At 36.2% G+C, this 24,682-nt stretch overlaps 1 protein-coding gene across 1 annotated transcript; it reads left to right on the top strand.

Annotated features, from left to right (window-relative positions):
• The first annotated feature begins 2,784 nt into the window (after positions 1-2,784).
• Positions 2,785-17,833, top strand: LOC111506881 (trypsin-3). The gene is made up of 7 exons (XM_074177483.1): positions 2,785-2,882; positions 3,214-3,275; positions 6,264-6,352; positions 10,312-10,450; positions 14,242-14,355; positions 16,422-16,580; positions 17,637-17,833. The coding sequence occupies exons 1-7, from the start codon at positions 2,840-2,842 to the stop codon at positions 17,775-17,777; spliced, it is 747 nt and encodes a 248-aa protein (XP_074033584.1). The 5' UTR covers positions 2,785-2,839; the 3' UTR covers positions 17,778-17,833.
• Positions 17,834-24,682: the final 6,849 nt, after the last annotated feature.

Raw genomic sequence — 24,682 nt, 5'->3', positions numbered from 1 at the left:
AATGTTTCCTGCTTATTCATCAAACTCAAACAACTGTTCATTCAGCTGCAGTTTCATAAGAAGGTATCATCTGTTCCTCCAACCGATTTCCTGGGGTCTTTGAAGTCCACTAGATACTCGTTAGGACAACAAGAGGATTGTTCCGAATTCTTGGGGTTCTTGTTGAATACTCTTCGTGAGCAAAACAATAGCAAAATCAATACTCCCAGCCGCTCTGGACTGAATGATTCCGTACAACCCATCTCGTCTTGTGTTTGTAAATCTTTTGCTGGAAAAATCCTCACTTGTTTACTTTGTGGTAAATGTTCAAGAAGTACTGAAAACTTATGTGAATTTCTGGAACTTCATCTAGCTTTTCCTAATACGACTAATTACCAGTCCGTGCAAAGCTTATTGTTAAATCATCTGAAAATGGAATTTTTAACAGGTGATAATCAACTGTATTGTCAAACATGCGCCAAAATAACTGACTGTTATAAGGAAACAAGTATAGCTGAGGCACCAGTCAATCTAATAATAACATTGATGATATTCAAACAAGACTCAACCTCTAACGGAAGCAAGAAACTCTTTGGAAGGTTCTAAATAGATGAACATTTCAACCTAGCAGACCACTGTTATAATATTCATGCAGTCATTGTTCACTGTGGTTCTGGCGTTGAATGTGGTCATTATTACGCCTTGGTCAAAGAAGAAACGGACTGGTTTAAGTTTGACGATAGTCGTGTCACGAAGTGTTTTGGCGATGCATTGAATTTATTGGAGCCTCTGGAGACAACCTACATTTTGTTTTATGAGAGAGAGGACATTGTTAGATCAAGATCTTCAGATGATGTGGTGCTGCAGGTTTTTCCGGGTTTTCCTGCAGCTGAAAAAGCAAATGCGCCACTGGAATCAATGAAGTCGCCCCGGAGCGCCAATTAATTTTTATTGTTGTATTTATTTTATTTTTAATGTCAGAGATTAGTTTCATATTTTCGCATTTATGAAGATATATCTCTGTAGTTGTTCGTAAAATAATTTTTTGCTGCGAACTGGTTTATTTTGGTCAAAAAACTCGAGAGACATTTTTTGTTTAGAATCAAACAGGCTATCGGAAATAAATTTTTAAATAGTAAATAAATAATAAGACAAAATGTTACATTGGAAATAAATTTTATGGGTTGCGTTTGTTTTCCACCCCTTACAGCCATGAGGTAAACCAAATAAATTTCTGGCTGAGTGTTTATTGGTAGTACAAAACGTCAGGTTAATTTCAATATTGTAAATTTTTTAGTGCCTGTGAAAAAATTGTTATACAAATTTTAAGTACCCCCTTTAAGGGGCTGTATCTTAACAAGGGATGCTCCAATGAAATTTCTTTATATGAAAGATCCTATTTTGTTTCTATGTTTCACACTTATTTAGTAACACCCTGTATATAGACGGCTCCAGAACCAAAGAAGACTCAGGATTTGGAGTTTAATCCAGATCATTGCGCCTGAGGATTGAGTGGGGAATGGGAAACATGTCAGCGTGGTTCAAACAGAACTGGCTGGTATCTCAATCGCCACAAAAGAAATAACCAGGAAAGGAATTTCTGGCAAAAACATAACAATCTGCACTGCTTGCAGATAAGCCATATTAGCCTTGAACAGACAACGTGTTACCTCAGGGCTAGTATCACTAAAATTCAGCCAGAGCCTCGGTAAATAATAACATTATCCTGAGGTGGGTTGAAGGGCATGACAGGGATGAAGATAATCGTATTGCTGACTCTTTTGCATAGGAAGCGGCTGGACTAAGAATTTAAGGATTCAGTGGCACCTACGGCCTGATGACTTCGACAATTGCGGAACTAGCCAAATGTTACCCCCGTGATCAATCTCTAAAGAGATGGGATGAAACCAAAGGATGCAATCTTGAGAGGATCACCCTGGGCGATTCTGGGAAGCTGGAGCCGAAGAAATATCTGGCGATGACCAGGAAAAATCTACGCTTGACAGTAGGTTTTATGACTGGTCACTGTCAACTTAGAAAACACCTTCATAATATGAGGCTAGTGGGAACACCTCTATGCAGGATGTGTAAACAGGAAGATGGAACTGTCAGGCATGTCATATGTGAGTGCCTGGTGTTATCGTCAATAAATGAGTGTGTGTTCGGCGAGTCTTGGCTAACACCTGCCGATATAAAGGAGATGGATCCTAGTGACCTGTCCACCTTCCTGGAATGGCAGGATGGACGATGACCTAGGAGGAAACTCCTCGGGAGGATGTACAATGGGTCACAAGTGGCCTAAGTGCTGTAGGCCTACACTCACTTGTCCTACTTCACAGACAGACAGACACTTCACAGAGAATAACAAAATGTTATTCTCAGGTGAAAAAGCTACGCAAGAAATTTTATGGAGAAAAGGAAGGGGAATAAAAAAAATACTATAATGAAAGCATTTTATACGATAATTTGAGTAATCAAATATGATTGTATGCGAAAATATAAAGTATTTGTAAAACTGTGATTTACTAAATTTGTATAATATATAAAATTTTGCCTATTTTTTTTGTCAAGTAATAAATCGATATCATAGTGCGAAAAATTGGAGAGTGATAAAAAAACTGTTATGAAATACGGTTTCAGCATACAAAAATACATGAAATTCAGGTGAATTTCTTCAAAAAGCTTTCACAAATATGTTTTTTGTTGGCCTGTGAATTGCGTCAGACAAAAATCATCATGGATTCAGATATCAATTAGCTATCAATAAGTGATCACTACATTCAAGTGGCGGTTTAGATAATATCCCATAGAGACAGAGTATATATAAAGTAACCTGTACTAAGAAAGTGCTTCAAACAAAATGTGGTACCCACTCTTTTCGGTTCTGCTGGTGACAATAGTCAGTAAGTGAATGAAAAAATCCGTTGAATAATTTCAGTTCTTCAATATATTTTTCATTTGACAAGTTTGTAGGAACTACTCGCTTTCGTTTGAGTTTATCCATATCAGTTGAAAATTTCATCACGTCTATGATAGTCGCGTACATTGTGCTGAATAGTTATCTAATAACTTCGAATAGAGATCACTTTGATTTCGTGAGGAAACTTCACGGTGACCTTCAAGATTGAAAATGATTCATGAATCTAATTTTCGTTCAAATAATTTCATTCAAGAATAGAAACCATTTATGTATGTAAGATGGGAATTCAAAGCATATACCGTTTTCCATTGCAGATGCCAGGAATCTAGGAATAATTGGAGGAGACCCAGCTGATATAAAAAATTTTCCGTATATAGTAAGTCATTTCAAATTGAACTTCTTTTTGGTTTTCAATTCACCATTTTTCTCAAGGTTAGAGCAATGCTATGCATACTAACATTAAAAGTGTTTTGAAACCATTGTTCACGGTTTTTTCCACTTATTGCTGATATTACTCGTACGGCAATCATACAGGCCGTGTTTTTATAATAGCTAATCCCACTATAGCTACTTCGGAAGCGGTAAAACCTACCAGGTTAGTTGAATGGGAGAAAAGTTCCCTATTTTGGGAAACTGGAATAATCATTTTTGTACAACTGTCATCAAAAGTGACATTTTTAATGGTTGTCAAGAGTATCGAAAGATGATGTTTATAAAGTAGCGTGTTGAAAATATTTTTAACACGATTTTTTTACACCAAACAGCAATAAACAAAACATAATTATTAATTTTCAAGAAAGTTTTATTAGAAACAATAGCTATAGTTACAATTAAATCTGTTACAAATGTATTATATACATTAATTGATTTATTATTATTATTTATGAACATTTATATGAGAAATACAATTAGAACAACTGCTGATATCCTCGCGATGTTGAAAAGCCTTGTAATATATATGAACTATCTGAGTTGACAATTTCATGGGCATTAACATTTAATTCTAGAATTGAAGAGGAGGATGCTGTAACGCTGGAGCTAGCTGTTGAGATTATTCTTTCAGCAAAAGCTTTTTTATAAGGAATAGCTTGATCGATGTAACCCTCAGCTACTGTTGTAGACTTCCATCATCCGTGCTTCTTAATATCCATTATATTTGCTCCTGATTCTGCTAGCAAAGAAGCAAAAGACCTTCTGAATCAGTAACCTGTATATTCTTTTGGCTCCGGTAACAACAACGTTTTGTTGTTAGCAACAAAAAACTTTGTACAAAAAACTTTGTATGTGTAACTTGTGTTAAAAGTGAGTTTTATTTTGATTGTAAAATTGCTCAACTCACTACGCTCGTTTCGAAAACTTTTTCACTCACAAAATAAAACATTTGACACTGGTACCATAAATAGCTATTTTCAGATCGAGTATATCAATTATTTTTTCAAATATTTGACAAGAACTGGAATTATCGAATTTCATTTTGTGGCTCTACTGCCCCATTTCGAATGATATAAAAAAGGAAGAATTTTCAATACAGCTGATATACTGATAATCTGATATGAACCATTTTGCAATACGACGTTTCATTCATTAGATTTCATCATAAACTTTATTTTTTCAATATAACACATGTACTGCAATACATAACTGAGTTTTTGGGTTTCTGATACAAAAAAAGGATGAGAGAATCTTCCAAAGAAAGGAAGGAAGTAATCAAGTTGAAAATAAGTAACTCTATACATGGATGTGTAGATAATGCAAAGAAGTAACTTTCAGACAAAAACTGAAAGAAACTTCTCCTGAAACAGCTACTTTCATATAAACATTGAATTAAACGAAAGAAAAAAATTCTTTCGAAACCAATACTTCTAGATGAACACTGAATTATACAGATGATACTTTTCTCTACTCAGTTTGTATTTCAAACATTCGTTGTGGAATGAAAATCAGATATCATTCACATGAGTTCTACTTTGAATGAATGGTAATAAATTGCACTTACATGGAACACTGTCACCCTCACTGGTATATACTAATGTTTGGAAGATTCCCTCATCCCCTTTTTTGTATCAAGATGGAGTAGGAGAAAGCTAAAAACTTTCTTTCCAAAAAATTAATCACTCGTAAAAATATAACTCCTCCAATTCATAACTGAGTTTGTTTTTATATCAGCGGCTAAAAAAAATTGATTAAATAAGAAAACTAGCGATCCGTATTTGATCTGGTGAAGTTGTTAATGAAATCCAATGAACGGAACGTCACATTGCAAATTGGTTTATATCAGATCATAACAATTTTGGGAGTTCTCCTGACTTTTCTCTATATCATTCAAAATGGAGGCTTTTGAGATAAAAAACAAGATTCGACAGTGCTAGTTTTCGACGAAAATTTCAAAAATGAAAGATATTAGGTATTCTAGTTCCTGAAAACTTTCTTCCAATTCCAGCCATTTCATAAATCTCATCGTTTCCGAAATAGCAATAGTTAGATTAGCTAGAGAAAACGGCCTGTTTTTCTTGAATATATGAAATTTTACGAATGCAGGAATAAAAGAAGCTGTGAAAAATTTGACAATTCTATTCTCATCCACTAATTATCTCAAAAGTTGTACATCTTAGATACGCTGTCTGTTCAAAAAATTAGGTGAGTTTTAATTTTTCTTAAAAAAATATTCATTTATTCATCAATTTCTATCTTTGCTGCCACACGCTTCATGCCCAAAATTTTCAATAAAATTGCATGGCATGAGCCAATTGATATGCTGACATCCTTAGCAACTTCTCTAATAGTGGTTCGACGATTCTCCATAACAATTTTCTTCACTTTCCCAACATTTTCATCAGTTATTGACTCATTGACATCTCCTCGATCTTCTATGAAAAGCTTGTACCACTTGTAAACATGTTTCTGACTCAGATTACAATCACCGTATAATATTGCAAGTGTTTTGAGCACTTAATTTAATTTTTGACACAAGATTTCATATAAATTCTCTGATTCTTTTTTTTCGATAGCAGAAATTCGCGAAACACTTTTGAATTTTATGCCTCTCACCAACAAACTGAATATGCTAAATAACTAAAGATGTGGACATACGTTCGAGACGACTATACCAACATGAGAAAATTAAAAATCTCTAGTCGAATGTACGTGCCCTCAAAATTTGAACATTCTCCTCATTTTTCGAATAGCCTCCGTACAGATGAGTCTGCATTGAGTCACATTAGTATTGGAAAAGAAGTTGAAACCACCAAATACAGGGGGTTCTATATGAGTCGGTCAACTTCTTGTAAATACAAATTTTCAGATAAAAAGTCGCTTGACTTTTAAAAATAGGCCCAGCCACATGTTTCATTGAATTATATTTCAGGTAGAAGTATATGACTGGGATGGTTTTGCTTGTGGTGGTTCGATTCTTGATGAATATACTATATTGACAGCGGGACACTGTCTCTATAGGTAAGTGGTTTGAATTATACATCTACCAAACTCGATATGAGTTAGCCTACACGCAGCAGAAAAAAAAAGAATATAATCGGCCTCAAAAAAACAACTGCGTGTGCGTCAGGAAAAAGGAACATTTTCAACCAATTTTAATTTTTTCCATACTGGCATCAACTTTGCAGTAAACATAAAGTAACTTTGGAGTTTTATTGCATCTTATTGAATCTTATATTGGCTGTGTCTGAGCAACCAAATTAAATCTATGAAACCACTGAAAATAACTTCCATAATAGGGAGGGGGAAAATAAAGATATGATAGCTGACTTGTTTTCACTTACCCTCTCGTCCCCAGCTACCCCTACTTTATAGCCTTGAATGACAACCTCCTACTTGGGATACCTAATATGAAAGCTCCTCAAAATGCTTCCCAAAGTTAGGTATCTTACAAAGCTACATTCGATGTAGTAGTTTTTGATTCATTAAAAAAAAATTCTTTATTGATTTAGAAAATGTTCAAATTGATTTCCATCTTCTTCAAGACAACAATAGAGTCTATTTCCAAACTCTTGACGTACATTGGCAAATGTTTCTCTGGAAATAGCTTGGCATTCTTGGATTATACTTGCCTTCAATTGCTGTATTGAGTCAGGTTGCTTCTTAAAAACAACAGATTTGAGGTTGTCCCATAGGAAAAAATCAGGAAGAGATTGGTCCATAGATATAGGAAACCATTGAATAGGACCTATTCTTCTTATCCATTGATTAGCATACTTATTATCCAGTCTGAATAAATGAACTTCAGATGTTCAAGCCAGTCTCGGATATACCCACACAGTAGGTTGAATTGACTGACGCCTATCAGAAAACAACTACTCCACTGGCTAATACCACGAACGGTGGCAGTCGTCAGTGCAGGAATCTTCACAGAAAATTTCATGCATATGCAATTTCCAATACATTTGATGTTCATTTCTTTAGATTTGTTTACTGCCTGTTTTCAAGCATAGCCCACTGACTAATAAGAAAATAATTATTATCTTACCATTGTGTAACTAAAACTACATAATGAGAAGTTTTTCCATCCTGTTGAGAATGTAATAAATTTCTTTCAAATACATTTTTCAAATTATTAATTGAAAAAATCAAATTTCAATTTAAATAATTAGTGTTTTATTCAATGAACCAGAACTTACTACATCGAATGCAGCATTGTAGGGTACCATTGAAGAGCTTTTAGATGAGGTATCACAAGAAGGGGGTTGCCCTTCAAGAATATAGAGTTGACATGACTGGACAACGAGGTAAGTGGGAACGAGTTAACTATTACATCATTTCGTTTCTCACTCCCAATTATGGAAGTTTTTCTCAGCGATTTCTTACATTGTATTTGGTTGCTCAGATATAGCCATTGTAAGTTTTCCAATTGTCACTGTATGTCTCGACTTATTTTCTCTAATATCCCTCTATGGCCCTGTGTTACTTCAGAGTAACGTACTATATTTTATCATGATTTGTCTTCATTTCCATCTCAAAGTCCAATGAAAGCTCATTGTTACTCCAGAGTAACATATAGACGATTTCACTTCTATATTTTACCGCCATCTATAAGATATTAATTGAAATAATGATGAGATTTGACACATTGACAATTGTATCATGGCTGCTTCATTAGTGAAGGTTTATATGGCCTAAACTACTGTAAATTACTGTGTGAAAGGTGTAATAAAAATACGTGTGGTAGAAGTTGATGCCTCAAAATCAGTTTACCATTATAATAATCATTGATATAAGATGAATAGTTAGGAATTTACCCAGAAACAGGTATGTTACTTCAAAGTCACAGTGGACCAATATGAATTGACATTGATATTTTCAGCAATGAACCCTATCACTTTTTATGGAAGAAACGCAAAAGATAATTATCCAGAAATACTAACTAGAATTATACGAAATGCTGAGAATTCTGAAGACTCCATGTTAGATGATAGTAGTGATGAACATATTCCAATAGGAAATATTTTGGATGACCCTGGCCATCAATATGATTGGTCTTCTGAAGATGATACCCCCCTAGCTCATTATATTTCTCCTGCTGAAGATGAAAATAATCAAGCTGACGAAGACGATTTGCCTCTCAATGATGTATCAAACCAATTGAAAAGGGGAAAAGGTCCCAAAAAGATTACAGTACTGTGGAAAGCAGAAAAAAAACACAAACAATACAATCCATTGCACCATGGAAAGGAGAATTACCACTGGCTCCCGATGTTCCCTATACTCCTATGCATTATTTTAGAAAATTTGTCAATGGTGAACTATTAGAATTCATAGTTGAACAGAGTAATCTGTTTTCTTGCCAGTGCGATCCCAATAAACCACTTTCGATGACCGTGGAGGAGCTAGAGAGGTTTATTGGAATAACATTCTGCATGTCAGTTTATGGCCTACCACAAACTCGCATGTTTTGGCAAAAAGAGTGTCATGTAACAAAAGTAACTGAAACAATGTCTCGTAATCGTTGGGAACAAATAAAATCAAAACTCCATTTCAATAATAATGATTTGCTGCAGGATAATAATAATGATAAATTATTCAAATTGCGTCCATTTATCAACAAACTTGTGAAAAATTTCAATAATATTCCGATGACCGAAAAGCTTAGTGTTGATGAACAGATGATTCCTTTCAAAGGTAGACATTGTTTGAAGCAATATATGAAGGCTAAGCCCAGAAAGTGGGGATATAAAGCATTTGTCTTGTGTGGTTCTGATGGTGTTGTATACAACTGGGAATTATATGCTGGCAAAGAAGAACTTGATCAAACACTAGTAGATGTGGGTGTAAGTGGTAATGTAGTAATGCGATTGGCAAAAATAATCCCCAGAAACATGTACCATAAATTATATTATGATAATTGGCTCAATAGTATCAAGCTTCAAGTAGAATTATTCAAATTGGGAATCCCAAGTTTGGGAACTGTTCGCTATAATCGTTTGGCAGGTTGTTCATTTTCTTCTGATGAAGATATGAAGAAGAAAGGAAGGGGAACTATGGAAGAAAAAAGAGCATGAATAGATGGAGTTGATCTAAGGGCCATAAAATGGTATGATAATAAGCCAGTTCATTTACTGAGTAGCTTTGTTGGCATTCATCCCACTAAAGGAGTGAAGAGATGGGATAAAAAGACCAACTCCAAAATTGATGTTTTGTGCCCACAAGCTGTCTGCATTTACAATCAATTCATGAGAGGAGTTGACTTGGTTGATTCCCTCATTACTCTCTATAGAACTTCAATTCGGAGTAAAAAATGGTACCACAAAATATATTTTCACCTCATGGACCTGTGCGTAGTGAACGCTTGGCTTTTATATCGACGAGATTGCAAAAGATGCAATATATCACAAAAAGAACAGATGTCATTACTTCAATTCAAGATTGATCTAGCCAGTACTCTTTGCTCCAGTGGAGCACAAGTTGATTCGAAAAAACGAGGAAGACCAAATTCATTTATTGTTGAGAAAGAAATAGATAATAAAAAGAAAAGAGGAAAAGTAGCTACAATGCCAACGGAAGATACTCGTAAGGATCAAATTGGTCATTGGCCAACTTTTACTGAAAAAAGGGGAAGATGTAAATATCCACACTGTAACGGGTCACCTAAAATGTATTGTGTAAAGTGTAATGTACATTTATGTATAACACCTAACTCGAACTGTTTCATGCTATTCCATACCCATTAACGCTCAGTGTTACTTTCAAGTAACGTACCCCCCACAAACTTGTAAGGGGGGTGAAAACTTTTTTGTATACTCAGGACTTCAAGAAATTAATCTTTTAATAAAAAAAAATTAGTTTCGAATTTTTCTTCCCTTGAAAAAAAACGGGCGGTAGAGGGATATGGTTGAAAACAGTATTTGAAACGTGATAACTGACTCCCCTCGATAATCAATTTCTAATACTTCTGTATATTTCAGGGTGATAACAGACGACTCATACATCCGATATGGAAACTCAAACATGTACAAGGGCGATAAAATTCATATAATCAAGTATATTCGACACGAGAAGTTTAAGGATATGTCTCCCCTTCACTACGATATCGGTTTATTGAAGGTGAGGAAAAATAATGATACACTTCAGCAACTTTCGATGCTCGGCACACTTGAAATACGCGACGGACTGTGGCTGTTCATCGTTTTGAGGTTCAACTCAGTACACCTTGAACTTCACTGTTTAAGAACTCTTTCATATGGAGAAGTGCGTTTATGTGGAATAAACTTTCTGAGAACGTTTTTCTAAATGAATTCTACTTTCTTTGTCCTTGAAAAAACAATAAGAAATGAATCTTAATGACCACAGCCGACTTCAGTAACTAGGTAGGTAGAGGAATGGCATCACCGGCAGGGAAACAACACTGCAGAATCCATAAGGAAATGAAAAATGTCTTTAGTTTTTTTTCATGAATTTGTTTGTGTTTTGAGAAATATGCATAACAACTACCCTAAAAATATAAAAATTACTCCACTTGAATGACGGGCTCCATAACAAAACAAATTTTTATTTCAGCTCAACAAAAGGGTATATAAAGAAATCATTCGCAAAAGACCATATATCATGAATAATCTGTTGGTATAAAATCAAAAATAAAAATCAAAATGTTTGTCAAGACTTTCATCAGTATGTTTATGAAGTTGTATATACCACTGAGTGCGGTACATTATTTTTGAACAGTTTTGAAGATTCTATGACATGTGAAAGTGTGTGTTGGTCGCTATGAATTTATTCAATTACTTGGGTTAAAAATTGATGATTAAGTTTTTGAAAATAAATACGAGAATAGCAACTTTGTTCTTCGAAGTGAAAAAAAATACAAATATTTATATCGAGTTGCCATTCTAGTTCAGCAGAAGACGTGTCACTATCCTTCACATTTGTCACAAATTGTACAATTTGTTGCTCGATAATATTGTTTAATTTCCACATTTTTTGCTCCACTTTTTGCTGCATCGAACTATTTTCTTCGTTAATCTGACGTGTTGGTAGCAATTATAATATTGAAGATGTTTTCATGTCAGCAAATTTAAATGTAGTATTATGCTCCTTAATAAAATTTCTCATATCAGCCCAAATTAACTCAATGGGATTAAGTTTGCAGTAATATGGTTGTAGCTTTAAAACGATTTTATTTTATTCCCAAGCCATTCCATCAATATTTATCATATTTTTCTGTGCTCATCAACTATTGCAAAAAACTATACTTTCAGTAATGTCTCTTCAATTTAATACATTTAGAATGCAGTCACTGTTCAATATCAGATTACCTTGATGCTGCAGCTGACATTTTTCTGGCTTCCTATAGCAAATTCAAATTCAAGATAGAGTGGATGTAAACATTGACATGCCCTACGCACGTGATATTGAAAATCCCAAGAATTGGCCAGGGTCGTATTCAGAACCAACATCTCGTTGATCGCAAATGCTATATCATACTTAGGAATTTTTTTTATAATAACGAGTGAAATGCACAAGTTTTGCAGTTTAACGGGAAAAATGCAGATGAAATGAGTAATATAAAAAGATTTTCATTGGATTTTTCACAGCGCACTCAAGCATTATATGAAAAGAGACGTAATTATTTCTTTATTGATAATTTTTATTTTATGTAAAATCAAAAGGAATATTAATCAAAATTATTCAACTAATAGTGGCTCGATTTGTGCCTCTATTATGTTATCAAGCTTCCACATCTCTGTCTCGACTTCCGATATCACAATCCGAACACACTTCTCCCATTTCTCCGCTGTGACTCTTTTCAAAGCCTCATCAAAAAGTACTTTGAGATCTGCAAATTTGAACGTGGTGTTATGCTGAGCTACAAAATTCTTCACATCCGCACATATCAACTCGATGGGATTGAGCTCGCAGTGGTATGGAGGCAAGCGAAGGACAATTTTGTTTTGGCCTGCTGCCATCTCATCGACTATATATTTTTGATATTCAAGCTTGCGCTCCTTGACAATTTTTGGTAGCTGTACTCTTAGCATTGAGTCTTCAAAGCTAATATTCTTTGATCGCAGCCAATTTTGGATTTCAACCTTCTTTGAAGACGTTGTCGGAATCTTCTCTAACCGTCGCGAATGATAAGGTGCATTGTCCATTACAATCTCAGCATTATCCTCCAGATGGGGTAGAACTTTGGAAAACCACTGTTCTAGAGATTCACCGTTCATTTCTTCGTGATAATCTTCAGTTTTCTTCGACTTGAAACACCACAGCCCTTCAGCAACAAACCCATTCTCATTGCTGATGTGACAAATAATAAGCCGTTTTCCTTTACCTGAAATTATCAAGAGGTATGTACGTGAATAAAACAAATACGAGGGTTACTTTTTATATATTGAGATTGAAGCTGGTCTTAGTATAAATATGAGCTTACCTGATGGATTTGTTAATCCGGTGGATAGTCCATCTAGAAAGGCCCTCCTACATGAGGTCACAGTTCATCGACCCATAATTTAGGGGTAGTATGGCCAGCATTAACCCAGGTTCCATCCATATAATGAATTGTTCTCTGTTGTTCCCTATAATATTTAATTTTGGTCTAATACTCTCTCCTCCATAACACAATTTCCTCTCTATCCAATAATAAACTATTGCGCCCTCGTTTTTTCCATACAAAATTGAAATGTTTCAATACTTTATGGAATGTTGACCGCTTAAAACTTGGGAATAAAACATCTTCATTTATTTCTGTGAGTACCTTGTCTATCGTGGGTATTTCATTTCTGAAAAAGTACTCATGCACTTTCCTCCTGATTGCATGTTTATCAGCATCATCTATTGATTTTATAATGGTTTGACGATTCTGATTTGTATTCAGTTTGGAAAATGTATGATTTTGTTTATATTCCCGTGAATCGTTGTAAATCGAAGCGCAACACACTCCAATTTTATCGGAAACTTTCGATCTAACTTCGTCGACAGTCGATGTCTCAATTTCTTCCATCTCTTTCTTGAACACATTTAAAATCACTTATTTCATCTCAACACTCCAATGTCTTTTTTTGGATCGTTTCCTGGATGGACTCAGAGGATAGCTCACAGTATCATCAGCAGTGTCTGTACTGGACATCTTGGAAAACAATTTTAAACAATATACTATAACGCACGCCACACAAACACCCAAACGACTGATTACAACCCTGTGCTGGTACCGAACTCGTACCAAAAAGGCGAGTTCACCAATGAACGCTGCCCTTTCCATCTGACACTGGGCGATCACGTGAACATCACGCTTCGGTTTTGTTTTGTTTTACTCTATCTTGGATTTGGATAGACTTTAGAATGATACGAAGCATTATATAATACAACAATATAGTTTTTTGGGAAAGGAAGTTTTTGGCTTTCTACTACTCCATCTGATACAAAAAAAAATTTCCCAAAAAATTAATCACTCTTAAAAATATAACCCTTTCAAAACAATATAGTTGTTATTGAGTTTCGGTAAGATATTTTCAAACCACTTTTCGGAAGATTTTCCATCGATATTCTTGTGGCATTCTCAATTTTTTTTGAATTCAAAAGCCAGTGCCTCTTGAACAAATTCGTCATCACTTCCAGTGTAGTTGACTATCAACCTTCCACCCTTCCCTAAAATTAAAAAGCAAGTTTCATGCTGCAGTTTATACACAGACAAATGAACCAGCTGAAGTTGGCAGCCATCTTAATAATGAGAAGCCCGAATATCAACTGTTCCAAATGTCTTTTATATTTTTCTGTAATGGTCCTAGGATATACTTTCAACATTTTGGGCGAGTCAGACTCTGAGCATAAACATTTTTGCATGTTTGCTTTCAAGGATGCTTTTGAATATCATACTCAAATCATATTTTCATATTTTTCAGCTGGAAACACCCATTCCGTTCAGTGAAATTGCTCGACCGGTCCAGCTACCCAAAGCTAGTGATGGTACACCAGTCAACAAAACGGGCATTGTGGTTGGTTGGGGCGATAGCGGAGTAAGATTTGAAATTCTATTTTCTTATGAAGATCATTGATGAATTCGTTGGTGCTTCATTTCTAAGATACTGTGTATTTAGCCCTAACTAGATTGGAATTATTAGGTTTAGTGGAGTTTCAGTAGGTAGCAAAGCCAACAAAATTGGGTAAAATACGCCACTCATTTGATGCTGTAGTTTTTATTTTAACTTTTTCATCACTTGTATTTTCTTCATATCTAGTTCCGTTTTCAATTATAAAAATTGAAGCTACTGTTGCATTTCATGAACACCTTTATAAACCAGCTAACCAACTGTCAGTGAAAGTCTAGTCATGTCAGTGAGAGTCGTAGTTGTCAATTAGCAGATATTTCATCATGAATGATTTTACTAACGCTGAAATGGCTGATATTCACTTTTTTATGGATAAGTATATGATGGAAATGCGAAATAATTCACCAGGACAGATATCTTAACAGAGTAATTCCACGTGCTGGAACATTAAGAACTGGGATTTTTGATAAAAATGCTGGTGGTGGAAGACTAGAAACTGTAACAACGCCTGAACTAGAAGAAGTTATACTTGATGCGATAGAAGATCGTTCAAATGGTACCAGTTAGGTCATAAACCGTAGAGACAGTTCTAAAAAGAAACCTACTATACCCATATTACATACAGCGGATCCAAGATCTACTACCTCGGGATTTTCACCCAAAAATAATGTTTTGCAAGTGGTTGATTCATACGATGGCACACAATAATAATTTTTTACCAAATATTATTTACCGACGAAGCAAGTTTTTCCCAAGATGATAGCATCGACTTTCACAATGACGTTTCACAAAGTCAGCAACACATTCTGCTGAACATTTGGGTAGTGATGATTGATGACTACCTGCTTGGCCCGACTTTTCTATCAGCAAGATTAACAGGTGAATCCTACACGGACTTTTTGCGAGATAATTCACCCATTTTGTTAGAAGTGCCGGTACTTGTGAGAGGCAACATGTGGCTTCGTTTCAATGTTCTTTCTCGTCAGCATCTCGAGATCACCTACCCTAATCACTGGACTGGACGAGCAGGACCACAAAATTGACCTACTCACAGTTCTGATATGAATCTAGTTACGGGCTCATTTTGAGACTCTTGTTCATGAAACTCCTGTACTAGATGTGAATGACCTGAGGAATCGAATAACTGACAACTGCAATGTCAACCTCCAGGTAGTTTTGAACGTGTAAGACAATCAATGACGAATCGATTGCAGTTGTTTATTTTATCAGAAGGTGGACATTTTGCTCATTTACTTTAAGGTCGAAATTGTTGGTTTTCATTTTTTGTTGTCCATGGATAGTTTTTGAAAGTATTTTTTCCCGAAAATAAAGCTTGATATGAAGAAAACACAAGGACAAAAAAGTTATATTTTTAGTTGCCTAATTTAAAAATAAAAACCATCAAAAAAGGTCAGTGGCATTTTTTTCGCTCGAAATTTTTAGCTGGACGTAAATAAGCGCCTCATTACTTCAAATAACTGTTGCAAATTCCAACCAAATAAGTGTAAGGATATTTATGATATTTCATAACTACTGTGTAGGAATTGCCATACGATGAATACATTACTGTGCAAGAACTTGTTGTTCTTGTATCATCTTTTATATTGGTCCAACGCGGAGAATAGAAAAGCCTAGAAATTTCTGAACTCATATAATGAACCAACCATCAGATAACTGTTCATCTTCAGTCTCAAAGAACTTTAGAATATCTCTATTGATGAATTTCTTATAATTGAAACTAACATTGCAAAAGTTCCTTCATAACAATTAGGAAGCACCCCGTATAGTTGTGGAAGTAAACGTTCTCGTTTTTTTGCAGTGTTTTGCTATGAATTTTCCTCCTAAGTAAATCGTTGTATAAAAGTGGAAAAGTTACTTTCGATGGCTTTTTCAATACTGGATACAGTCAAAACAAGCACGTGAACCTTTTTTTGAAAACCTAACAAAATTAAGTGAAAATCCCAGTTGAGAATATAATTTATAATAGTTTCTTGAAGAATGTGACATGTGAATTGACGATCGTTTTTCCACAGGACGGGAGCATAACAAATGATCTACGAAAGTTAGACGTGAGCGTTTTTGATGATGCAGAGTGTTTGGAAGATTACGACAATAAAACTATAGGTATATTTGTAGACACTGACATTGAGTTTTGTGCTGGATATAGGAATGGACAAAAGGGAGCTTGTCACGTGAGTATAATTCAAATATCACTCGTAGTATTACTTATCAATAATCACTTTCCTCATTGTGGATACGATCTCCATTCATTTGACAATGGACAACAATTGATTTTGTACTATCCATGATGATGATTATAGAATTTTCAAGATGAGTTTCGCTACACGGGGGCTTCATCAGTTTGACTGATACAACCACAACATATTTCATATAACGATAGGTGATTACAGAACTGAATTAGCTAAATGGTTAATTTTGGTGAAAACTATTATGATACAATAAATTAGATAGATAAATGGTTAGACAAATTATCAATTCAGGCAAAATAGTTAGATTTTGAAAAAAATATAACAATTTGATATTACAACTACAGAAACAGACAATTAATGAATTCTTTCACATATGTGGGCATACTTGAAGACTGGCTATAAATCAAATTATCTAAGAACAATTCGTTCAGGCCAGTATCAACTTCCTACACAGTAGGTTAATGGACTGCCACCTATCAAAAAACAACTACTCCCCTGGTTAATACCACGAAGGGCGTTGGATTATATCCGGTAGGTGACAGTGTAGTTATTCCTGCACATGCTGTTGGCAATACAATTGCAGACCGTTCGCGGGCTGTTTGGATTTGCAGTTGGTTACCTTGTTCACAGGCAGATGGGGCGACGACAAACCTGTTGTTTGTTGTATGCTTCAGCTCAGTTCGAGGAATGATACTCTGACGGAATTCGATTTTCAATTATCGGAAATCATCGACTTTATGTTATGAAGCCCCTTAAGGGCTTCCAGATAAGGTATCACAAGTAGGGGGTTGCCGTTTGAGGGGTGGCTGGTGGCGAGGGGGTGAAAACAAGTTAGCTATTACTTAATTTTGTTTTCCCCTCCCTGTATGTAATGTGTCATAGTTCATGTTGAAACTGTGGATTGTTTTCCGAAAGATGGAAAGATCATTTGGTTGTGCATGCATTCCACTGCATCAAAACATATCCGTGCCTTCTTGAAATTTTTGCAAAGAATTATTATTTTTCATTTGATGATGATTTGAAATGATTTTGTTCCAGGGTGATTCTGGTGGACCCCTAATCGTTGATGGGGTGCAGTATGGAATCGTGTCCAGGGGCCATGATTGTGCGCAGAAAGAATATCCTACAGTTTACACCAGAGTTTCAAAATTTCTTGACTGGATTGAAAGTCATAAATGATAGAAATGTTGAAAATGAGATTATGACTTGATTAAAATAAAATGTTCCAATATTCAGTTGTATATCGAAAGTCTCTCTGAAACTATTATATAACAGAATCCGTGGCGTAGTGATTTTCATATTCATCAATAATAATATTTATTTCACTTGATGAACAGTATGAAATCATTACGATAAGGATTGACATACACTAACAAGGAAAGTATCTATGTATGACTAAAGTAAAAAAGATTTGATATGAAACAACAAAACATGACAGATGCTGATCTGTACATTTAAGGATGATTAAAAATTATTTATCGAGAGTAGCTATCAGGACTTGTCAACGGTGTAGCTGTTTCTTTCAATGAAATATTTCCTCAATTTTTTTTGAATATGCAAATATCCATTGAGTCCTTAATAGAAACATCTAAGTGATTTTTGACCAATTAGTCATTTTGTTTAGTTTGGGAACAGAAAGTAATTCAGGGAGCCTCAATTCAATTCGTTAATTTTGGTCACTGTGATGATGGATTTGTGCTTTGTGTTTCATCAAAACACTGCTGGCAGGGCCATCGCTATAGGGGAGAGCCTCCCTTTTTCGCCTTGGGAAAAAGTTGGGAAATGAAGATAGAAAAAAATAATAGTAAAAAAATTAATAAAAATTAAAAAAACTAGAGAAAAGAAAGGAAGAGGAAAGGGAAAGAACCAGGACAAGGTTGGGATTTCCCAACATGCATAACTTGGAGATCCCATACTTTGTAATTCTGAGTTGTTTGAAAACTTCAAAAAAATTAAATTTCTCCCAAGTAAGAGAACAGTTTTACAGTTGAAGTGACAATTTTACAAAATTTTCAACCTTTCGCTGTTCATTCGACTTGGAAAAGTAGGGAAATTTTGGGCCGTTAAGATAGAAAAATAATAGTAAAAAACAATAAGCAGAATATTATTCAAGTGTTGTTTCCATTCATTTGTATTGAATATTCCTATACATTTAGGATATGGTGGAAGACCAAGGACCTTGGTCCAAAGTAAAATAATTCCCAGTATCATTTTTATAATTAGCAAAATTCATTTTTGTTTGTACATAACCTAACGGGCATAAGCATTCAGCCAATCTTCAGATAGCTAAGAAAATTAATATATTATAGTAGTAATTAATCCCTCGGCTTTCATTTCTTCGAAAGTTGGGAAATTTTGCTGGTGGAGTTGGGAAAATGTGGATTCCTTCCCCCCTTGGTTTTTCTTTTCGCTACGGCCCTGACTGCTGGTGCAGTACCTTTTCAGGATAGTCAATCAAAATTAGCCCACGGATGTGAAGTAAAGGACCCACGTTTCATCCATCGCTATAAAATGACGCAAGAATTCCGTGTTGCTGTGAAACTTCGCTAAAAACTCAACTGAAACATCTTCACGACACTGTTTTTGCTCGAGTGTGAGCAAACGCGGCACCCATCTTGCACAAAGCTTCCTCAGGTCCAAGTTTTATTCGATACACCGCACTTTTTGAAATTCCCACTAAGTCTACTAGCTCGCACACTTTCAGTTAATGATCAATCAGTGAGATTTTTCTTCACTGTTTCTGGAATGATCACCTTATTTGGTCGACCACTGCGATGCTCGTCTTGGCAGCTCGTAAGGCAGAAGAGGAATCTTATTTGAATTGAAGGGGTTACATTTTTAGAAGTGATTAACTTTTGGGAAAGAAAGTTTTTGGCTTTCTACTACTCCATCTTGATACAAAAAAAGGATGAGGGAATCTTCCGAAGAAAGGAAGGAAGTAATCAATTTGAAAATAAGTAACTCTATACATGGATGTGTAGATCATGCAAAGAAGTAACTTTCAGACACAAACTGAAAGGAAGTCCTCATGAAACAACTACTTTCAGTGTATAAAGTTACTTATTTTCAAATTGATTACTTCCTTTCTTTCTTTGGAAGATTCCCTAATCCTATTTTTGTATCAAGATGGAGTAGTAGAAAGCCAAAAACTTTCATGCTTTATATATTCTGTACTTCCTAGGTCAGTCGGTAGCCGAGCGGTTCGACGTAGGTGCTTTGTTCAATCAGTTAATCGGTCGATATGTGAGTCGATGGTTCAAGCCCCAGGCTGAACGCTCTATTTTCACTTGCTATCGTCCAACCTGTGTTAGGAATCACTGCGATAGCTGGTTAACGAAAAAAACACATAATAAAGTGATATTTTTCAAACAATTACCACCATCGCTAGGTCGTAAGCACACAAGTCTTAAAAGATTTGGGAAAGAAAGTTTTTGGCTTTCTACTTCTTATTCCATCTGAAATTCCTCCTGAAACAACTACTTTCATATAAACATTGAATTACACGAAAGAAAAAAATTCTTTCGAAACAAATACTTCTATATGAACACAGATAAAAGATATGTATCATGGAATTATGGAAATCAGTACCAACCAAATAATTGTCACTGTTTCAATCAAAATTATATCCAGCCAAATGACATTTATCGGTTTAATATCCTCACACGGACTCATCCCTGTTATTCCGGAAGGAGAAGCGCCACGCTCCGGCTAATGATTCGCACAATGTTTGTCCTTTTTGATCAACAGAATCGAATTCAAGTGAGTCTCACGAAGCATGAGAATTTGGAGCAGTCGTCAGGGCACGTTTCTCTTCCAATTCAGTTTAATGGTGGGGATGTCTTCTTTCTTTCTACTTGGCAGCTTATTGTCGGAATTCGTGACTTCTTGTTTTCAACTTCAAATTTACGATGTTTTATCTTAATTGTTTAATCTCCGAGGGGATTTTCCGACGACGCCGGGGTTAACTTGTATACAGAAGCGGTCAAAAACGTAGCAATCTATATTTTGATGTTGCTAATAGATGAGGTGGACTAATTCCTCACATCAAACAGGGTACACTTTTACTTGTAGATATACACATCAACGATTTCTGATGGAAAGTTGCAAAACATTTTCTTGGAAAAGCTTCTTGAGGAAAACCAGAGCCACTGAATTCAGGTGATGTTGTTAGGCCAATGATTATGTACGTAGTAATTGTTTGTTAGCCGAAAACTTCACAGATAACGTTTCGAACGGAGGTTTTCATATCTAGTACGTTGGTGGATCCAGAAGTATCTGGCCTGACCTAGAAATAGCGGTAGTTTGAAAAATATCACTGTAGGTATTAGAAAGTACATGATCTATGAAGTATACATTTCAAATTTGAAGACGCTGTGTCGTTTGGCAGCCATCACTCTCGAACTTTTCTGGTGAATTTAAGTCAAGTTAAGTCAGGTCAGGTCAAGTCAAGTCAAGTCAGGCCAAGTCAAGTCAGGCCAAGACAAGTCAGGCCAAGTCAAGTCAGGCCAAGTCAAGTCAGGCCAAGTCAAGTCAGGCCAAGTCAAGTCAGGCCAAGTCAAGCCAAGTCAGGCTAAGTCAAGTCAGGTCAAGTCAAGTCAGGCCAAGTCAAGTCAAGTCAGGCCAAGTCAAGTCAAGTCAGGCCAAGTCAAGTCAGGCCAAGTCAAGTCAAGTCAGGCCAAGTCAAGTCAGGCCAAGTCAAGTCAGGCCAAGTCAAGTCAGGCCAAGTCAAGTCAGGCCAAGTCAAGTTAGGCCAAGTCAAGTCAAGTCAGGCCAAGTCAAGTCAAGTCAGGCCAAGTCAAGTCAAGTCAGGCCAAGTCAAGTCAGGTCAAGTCAAGTCAAGTCAAGTCAAGTCAAGTAAAATCAAATCAAGTCAAATCAACGGCATGGTAGTACGTACGGTCTGGATTTAGATGATGGAATGTACACAAGGAAAATAACAATACATTAAGGAATACATAATACTATGAAAAACATGTTCACATAATAAATATGCATATACATAGTACACAGAATATTGACTTACATGAAAAACAGATTGGCATTAAATAAAAGTTCAAGTTAATAGTATTCATTCAAAGAGTGTAAACATTTCTCAACCAGGTATCCTTTGAGTCTTTTTTGAAAATAGGTTCATGTTTTGAGCTTTCGATAGAGGAAGGTAAGTTGTAGAAAATATTTGCGTTGATTCGAGCTGGAGCTTCATAGGAAATATTGCGTTTAGACAGTGGTAATCGTAAATCATCCTTACGACGTGTGTTGTATTCGTGGAAATCTTCATTTATGAAAAACAAATCCTTATTTGTGAACACAAATACAAATTTCGAATATGTAGAGGCCTGTTCAGGTCAGAATTTCAAATCTTTCAAAAATTTCTCTACAAGAATAATCTTTTTTCACACCAGCAATACACCTAATGATTTTTTCCTGTGATACGAGGACGTGATTCGACAGTGTAGAGTCTCTCCATAAGCCAATACCATACCTTAGTCGACTCTCTACTTGTGTGTGGTATGAATTTATTAATAGATGCTGTGTCAAAACAACTGAACATATTGTGGAGGGATGAAAGTTTGGAAATCAGGAGATTGCAATGTTCATTCCAATCAAAATGTGAACCAACAAATAATCCTAAGAATTTATAGCTATTATTTATAGGCAGATGTGTATTATTTAAAATTATATCTGCATCTACCAATTCCCTCTGATGACTATGGAATTTCACAAGGTTAGTTTTGTCTGCATTAAAATAGAGAGTGATTTGATTGAACCAAGAACTTAGTTGGCATAGAGCAGCTTCACAGGGTTTTTTTAGTTCTATGTGAAAGGCCTACGCCCTACCAATATAAAAGATGAACTGGATTCTACTCTATGTGAGTCTACTTCTTCGTTTACAACAGTAAAATATAGAGTTTGAACGTGGCCGTATGAGCTGTCGAAACGAGCATCGTAGTGGTCGACCAAATGACTGACTCCAGAGATGGTGGAGAAAATCCACAAGTGGTGATGGATACTGTTCTCTTCGAACAGAAGATCGAAAAGGTTCTTCAGAAAGAACAACACACGAAGATCGTACGGGACCCTACTGCATCAATTGAAAGGAAGTTGTGCCAGATTTTGAAGAGACACCAAGTCTATTTTTCGGAAAAGGAGAGATCATCGCTGACACTGCACCACAGTGAGCCCCTTCACTTGTATGGAATCCATAAGAAGGACGTTTCGCTAAGATCGATCATCAGCTTCAGAGATTTGGATACTCAAAACTTGTCTAGATTTTTACTTCCCCATAATACATACAAAAAACATCATCTTTTGTGAAGAATTCAAGGCATTTTGTCGCACTACTGGGGGCAATTTGAGTCGAATAGCAAGATCAACTAATCAGTTTCGACGTGAAAAGCTTTTACACCAATGTTCCGGTCGAAAAAGCACTCCAAGACGGGGACCTGAAAAATAGAACGAATTCACCTATAGAAGTAATCATGGTATTACTAGGATGCTGTGTACGAAACTGTTGTTTTCAACTGAAGGACGAATTCTTTACACGAGATGAGGGACTGCCAATGGGATCGCCACTTCCACCAGTCATAGCCAACATATATACATGGAGTGGTTTGAAACTCTGGCTATTGAAGAAGCCTACAAGAAACCCCGTGTCTGGTTGAGATACGTTGATGACACCCTCATAATATGGAACCATGGGAATACTGAACTATACGCCTTCCTGAAACACATCAACAGCATAAGACCTTCCATCATCACTTCCACAATGAGAAAGGAAGTCCACCACCAGTTCTGGCCCTTTCCTTATGAAGATTTACATGGGAAAACGCCTAAGGTCCATTCTGGCGTTTTTGGTTCCTTTCAAGGTCACGCGTACGGCAGAGAATCGAGCAGCGTTATCGTGGTTTGGAAGACAACGATTCGAGCGCGTTTGGAATGAGAACAAATACAAGGTATCAAAGAAAAAAACATGGTTGCTAGCGTTAAAGAAAAAAAACATGGCGGCAATGTAACGGGCATTGTAGGCGACGTAATTACGGTAGCGAGTGGGAAAGAGACGTGTGCGACGTGATCGACGCATAGAAGGATGGAATGAGCATCGAGTAGATTCATTTGATAGATAAGGGCGCGGTGGAATTACAAAAATAACGGTTCAATATTAATAATGAACGAAACATCGGATTGAAGAAAAAAACATGGCCACGGGCGTTAAAGAAAAAAACATGGTTGCCAACGTAATAGAAAAAAAACATAGCTGTCATACAGGGTGTCCCATCGTTTAGGGAAAAAAAACATGTACGGGGTGTCTCAAATATGTCAGCGTGGAAAATAATGATGTATTTGTTCTCATTCCAAACGCGCTCGAATCGTTATCTTCCAAACCGCGATAACACTGCTGTACGCGTGACCTTGAAAGAAACCAAAAATGTCAGAATGAACCTTAACCGTTTTCCCATATGAATCTCCATAAGGAATGGGCCAGAACTCATATAGCCCATCTACTCGTATTGGTGAAGAGGACCGACACTAAGTGGAAAACATCTGTATACCAAAAACCCACTCACACGAGATGGTATTTGAACCATGAATCCAAACACCATCAATCGACTGAAAGAGGAATCATCAAGACTCTATCAGACCGTTCTTTCGGACTCTGTAATACGAAGGAAGGTCTCGAGAAGAAACTAGACATCATCAAAAATGATCTCGAACGGAATGGCTACTCCGAAGCGATGGTAGAACATACTTTGGCTGAAAGACAGCAGGAGCCTCGCAAGGAAGAGAAGCCGTTGTGACGGCTTGCACTTCCCTACATCAGAAAATTATCGGAGAGGATAAGAAGAATTGGTTCCAAGTACAACATCAGAACCTGCTTCAGATCCGGTAACACTATTCCTAGCAGCCTCACGAAAACTAGGCTACCAAAGACGGACTGCGATTCCAAGAACTGGATTCACCGGATACCCTGTTAGTGCAGAAAATCCTATATTGGTGAAACTAAGAGGCCATTGAATGCTCCGCATTGAATGTTCGAGGACAAGAAACACACGCATCGAGGGACAGACATGCACGGGGGACAAAAA

Source organism: Leptinotarsa decemlineata, unplaced genomic scaffold, assembly GCF_025532065.1.
Source record: "Leptinotarsa decemlineata unplaced genomic scaffold, Ldec_3_MD MMD2_tig00002974_RagTag_RagTag, whole genome shotgun sequence".
NCBI lineage: Eukaryota > Metazoa > Arthropoda > Insecta > Coleoptera > Chrysomelidae > Leptinotarsa > Leptinotarsa decemlineata.
Note: the sequence above shows the minus strand (reverse complement) of the source record. Positions and strands in the feature narration are given on the sequence as shown.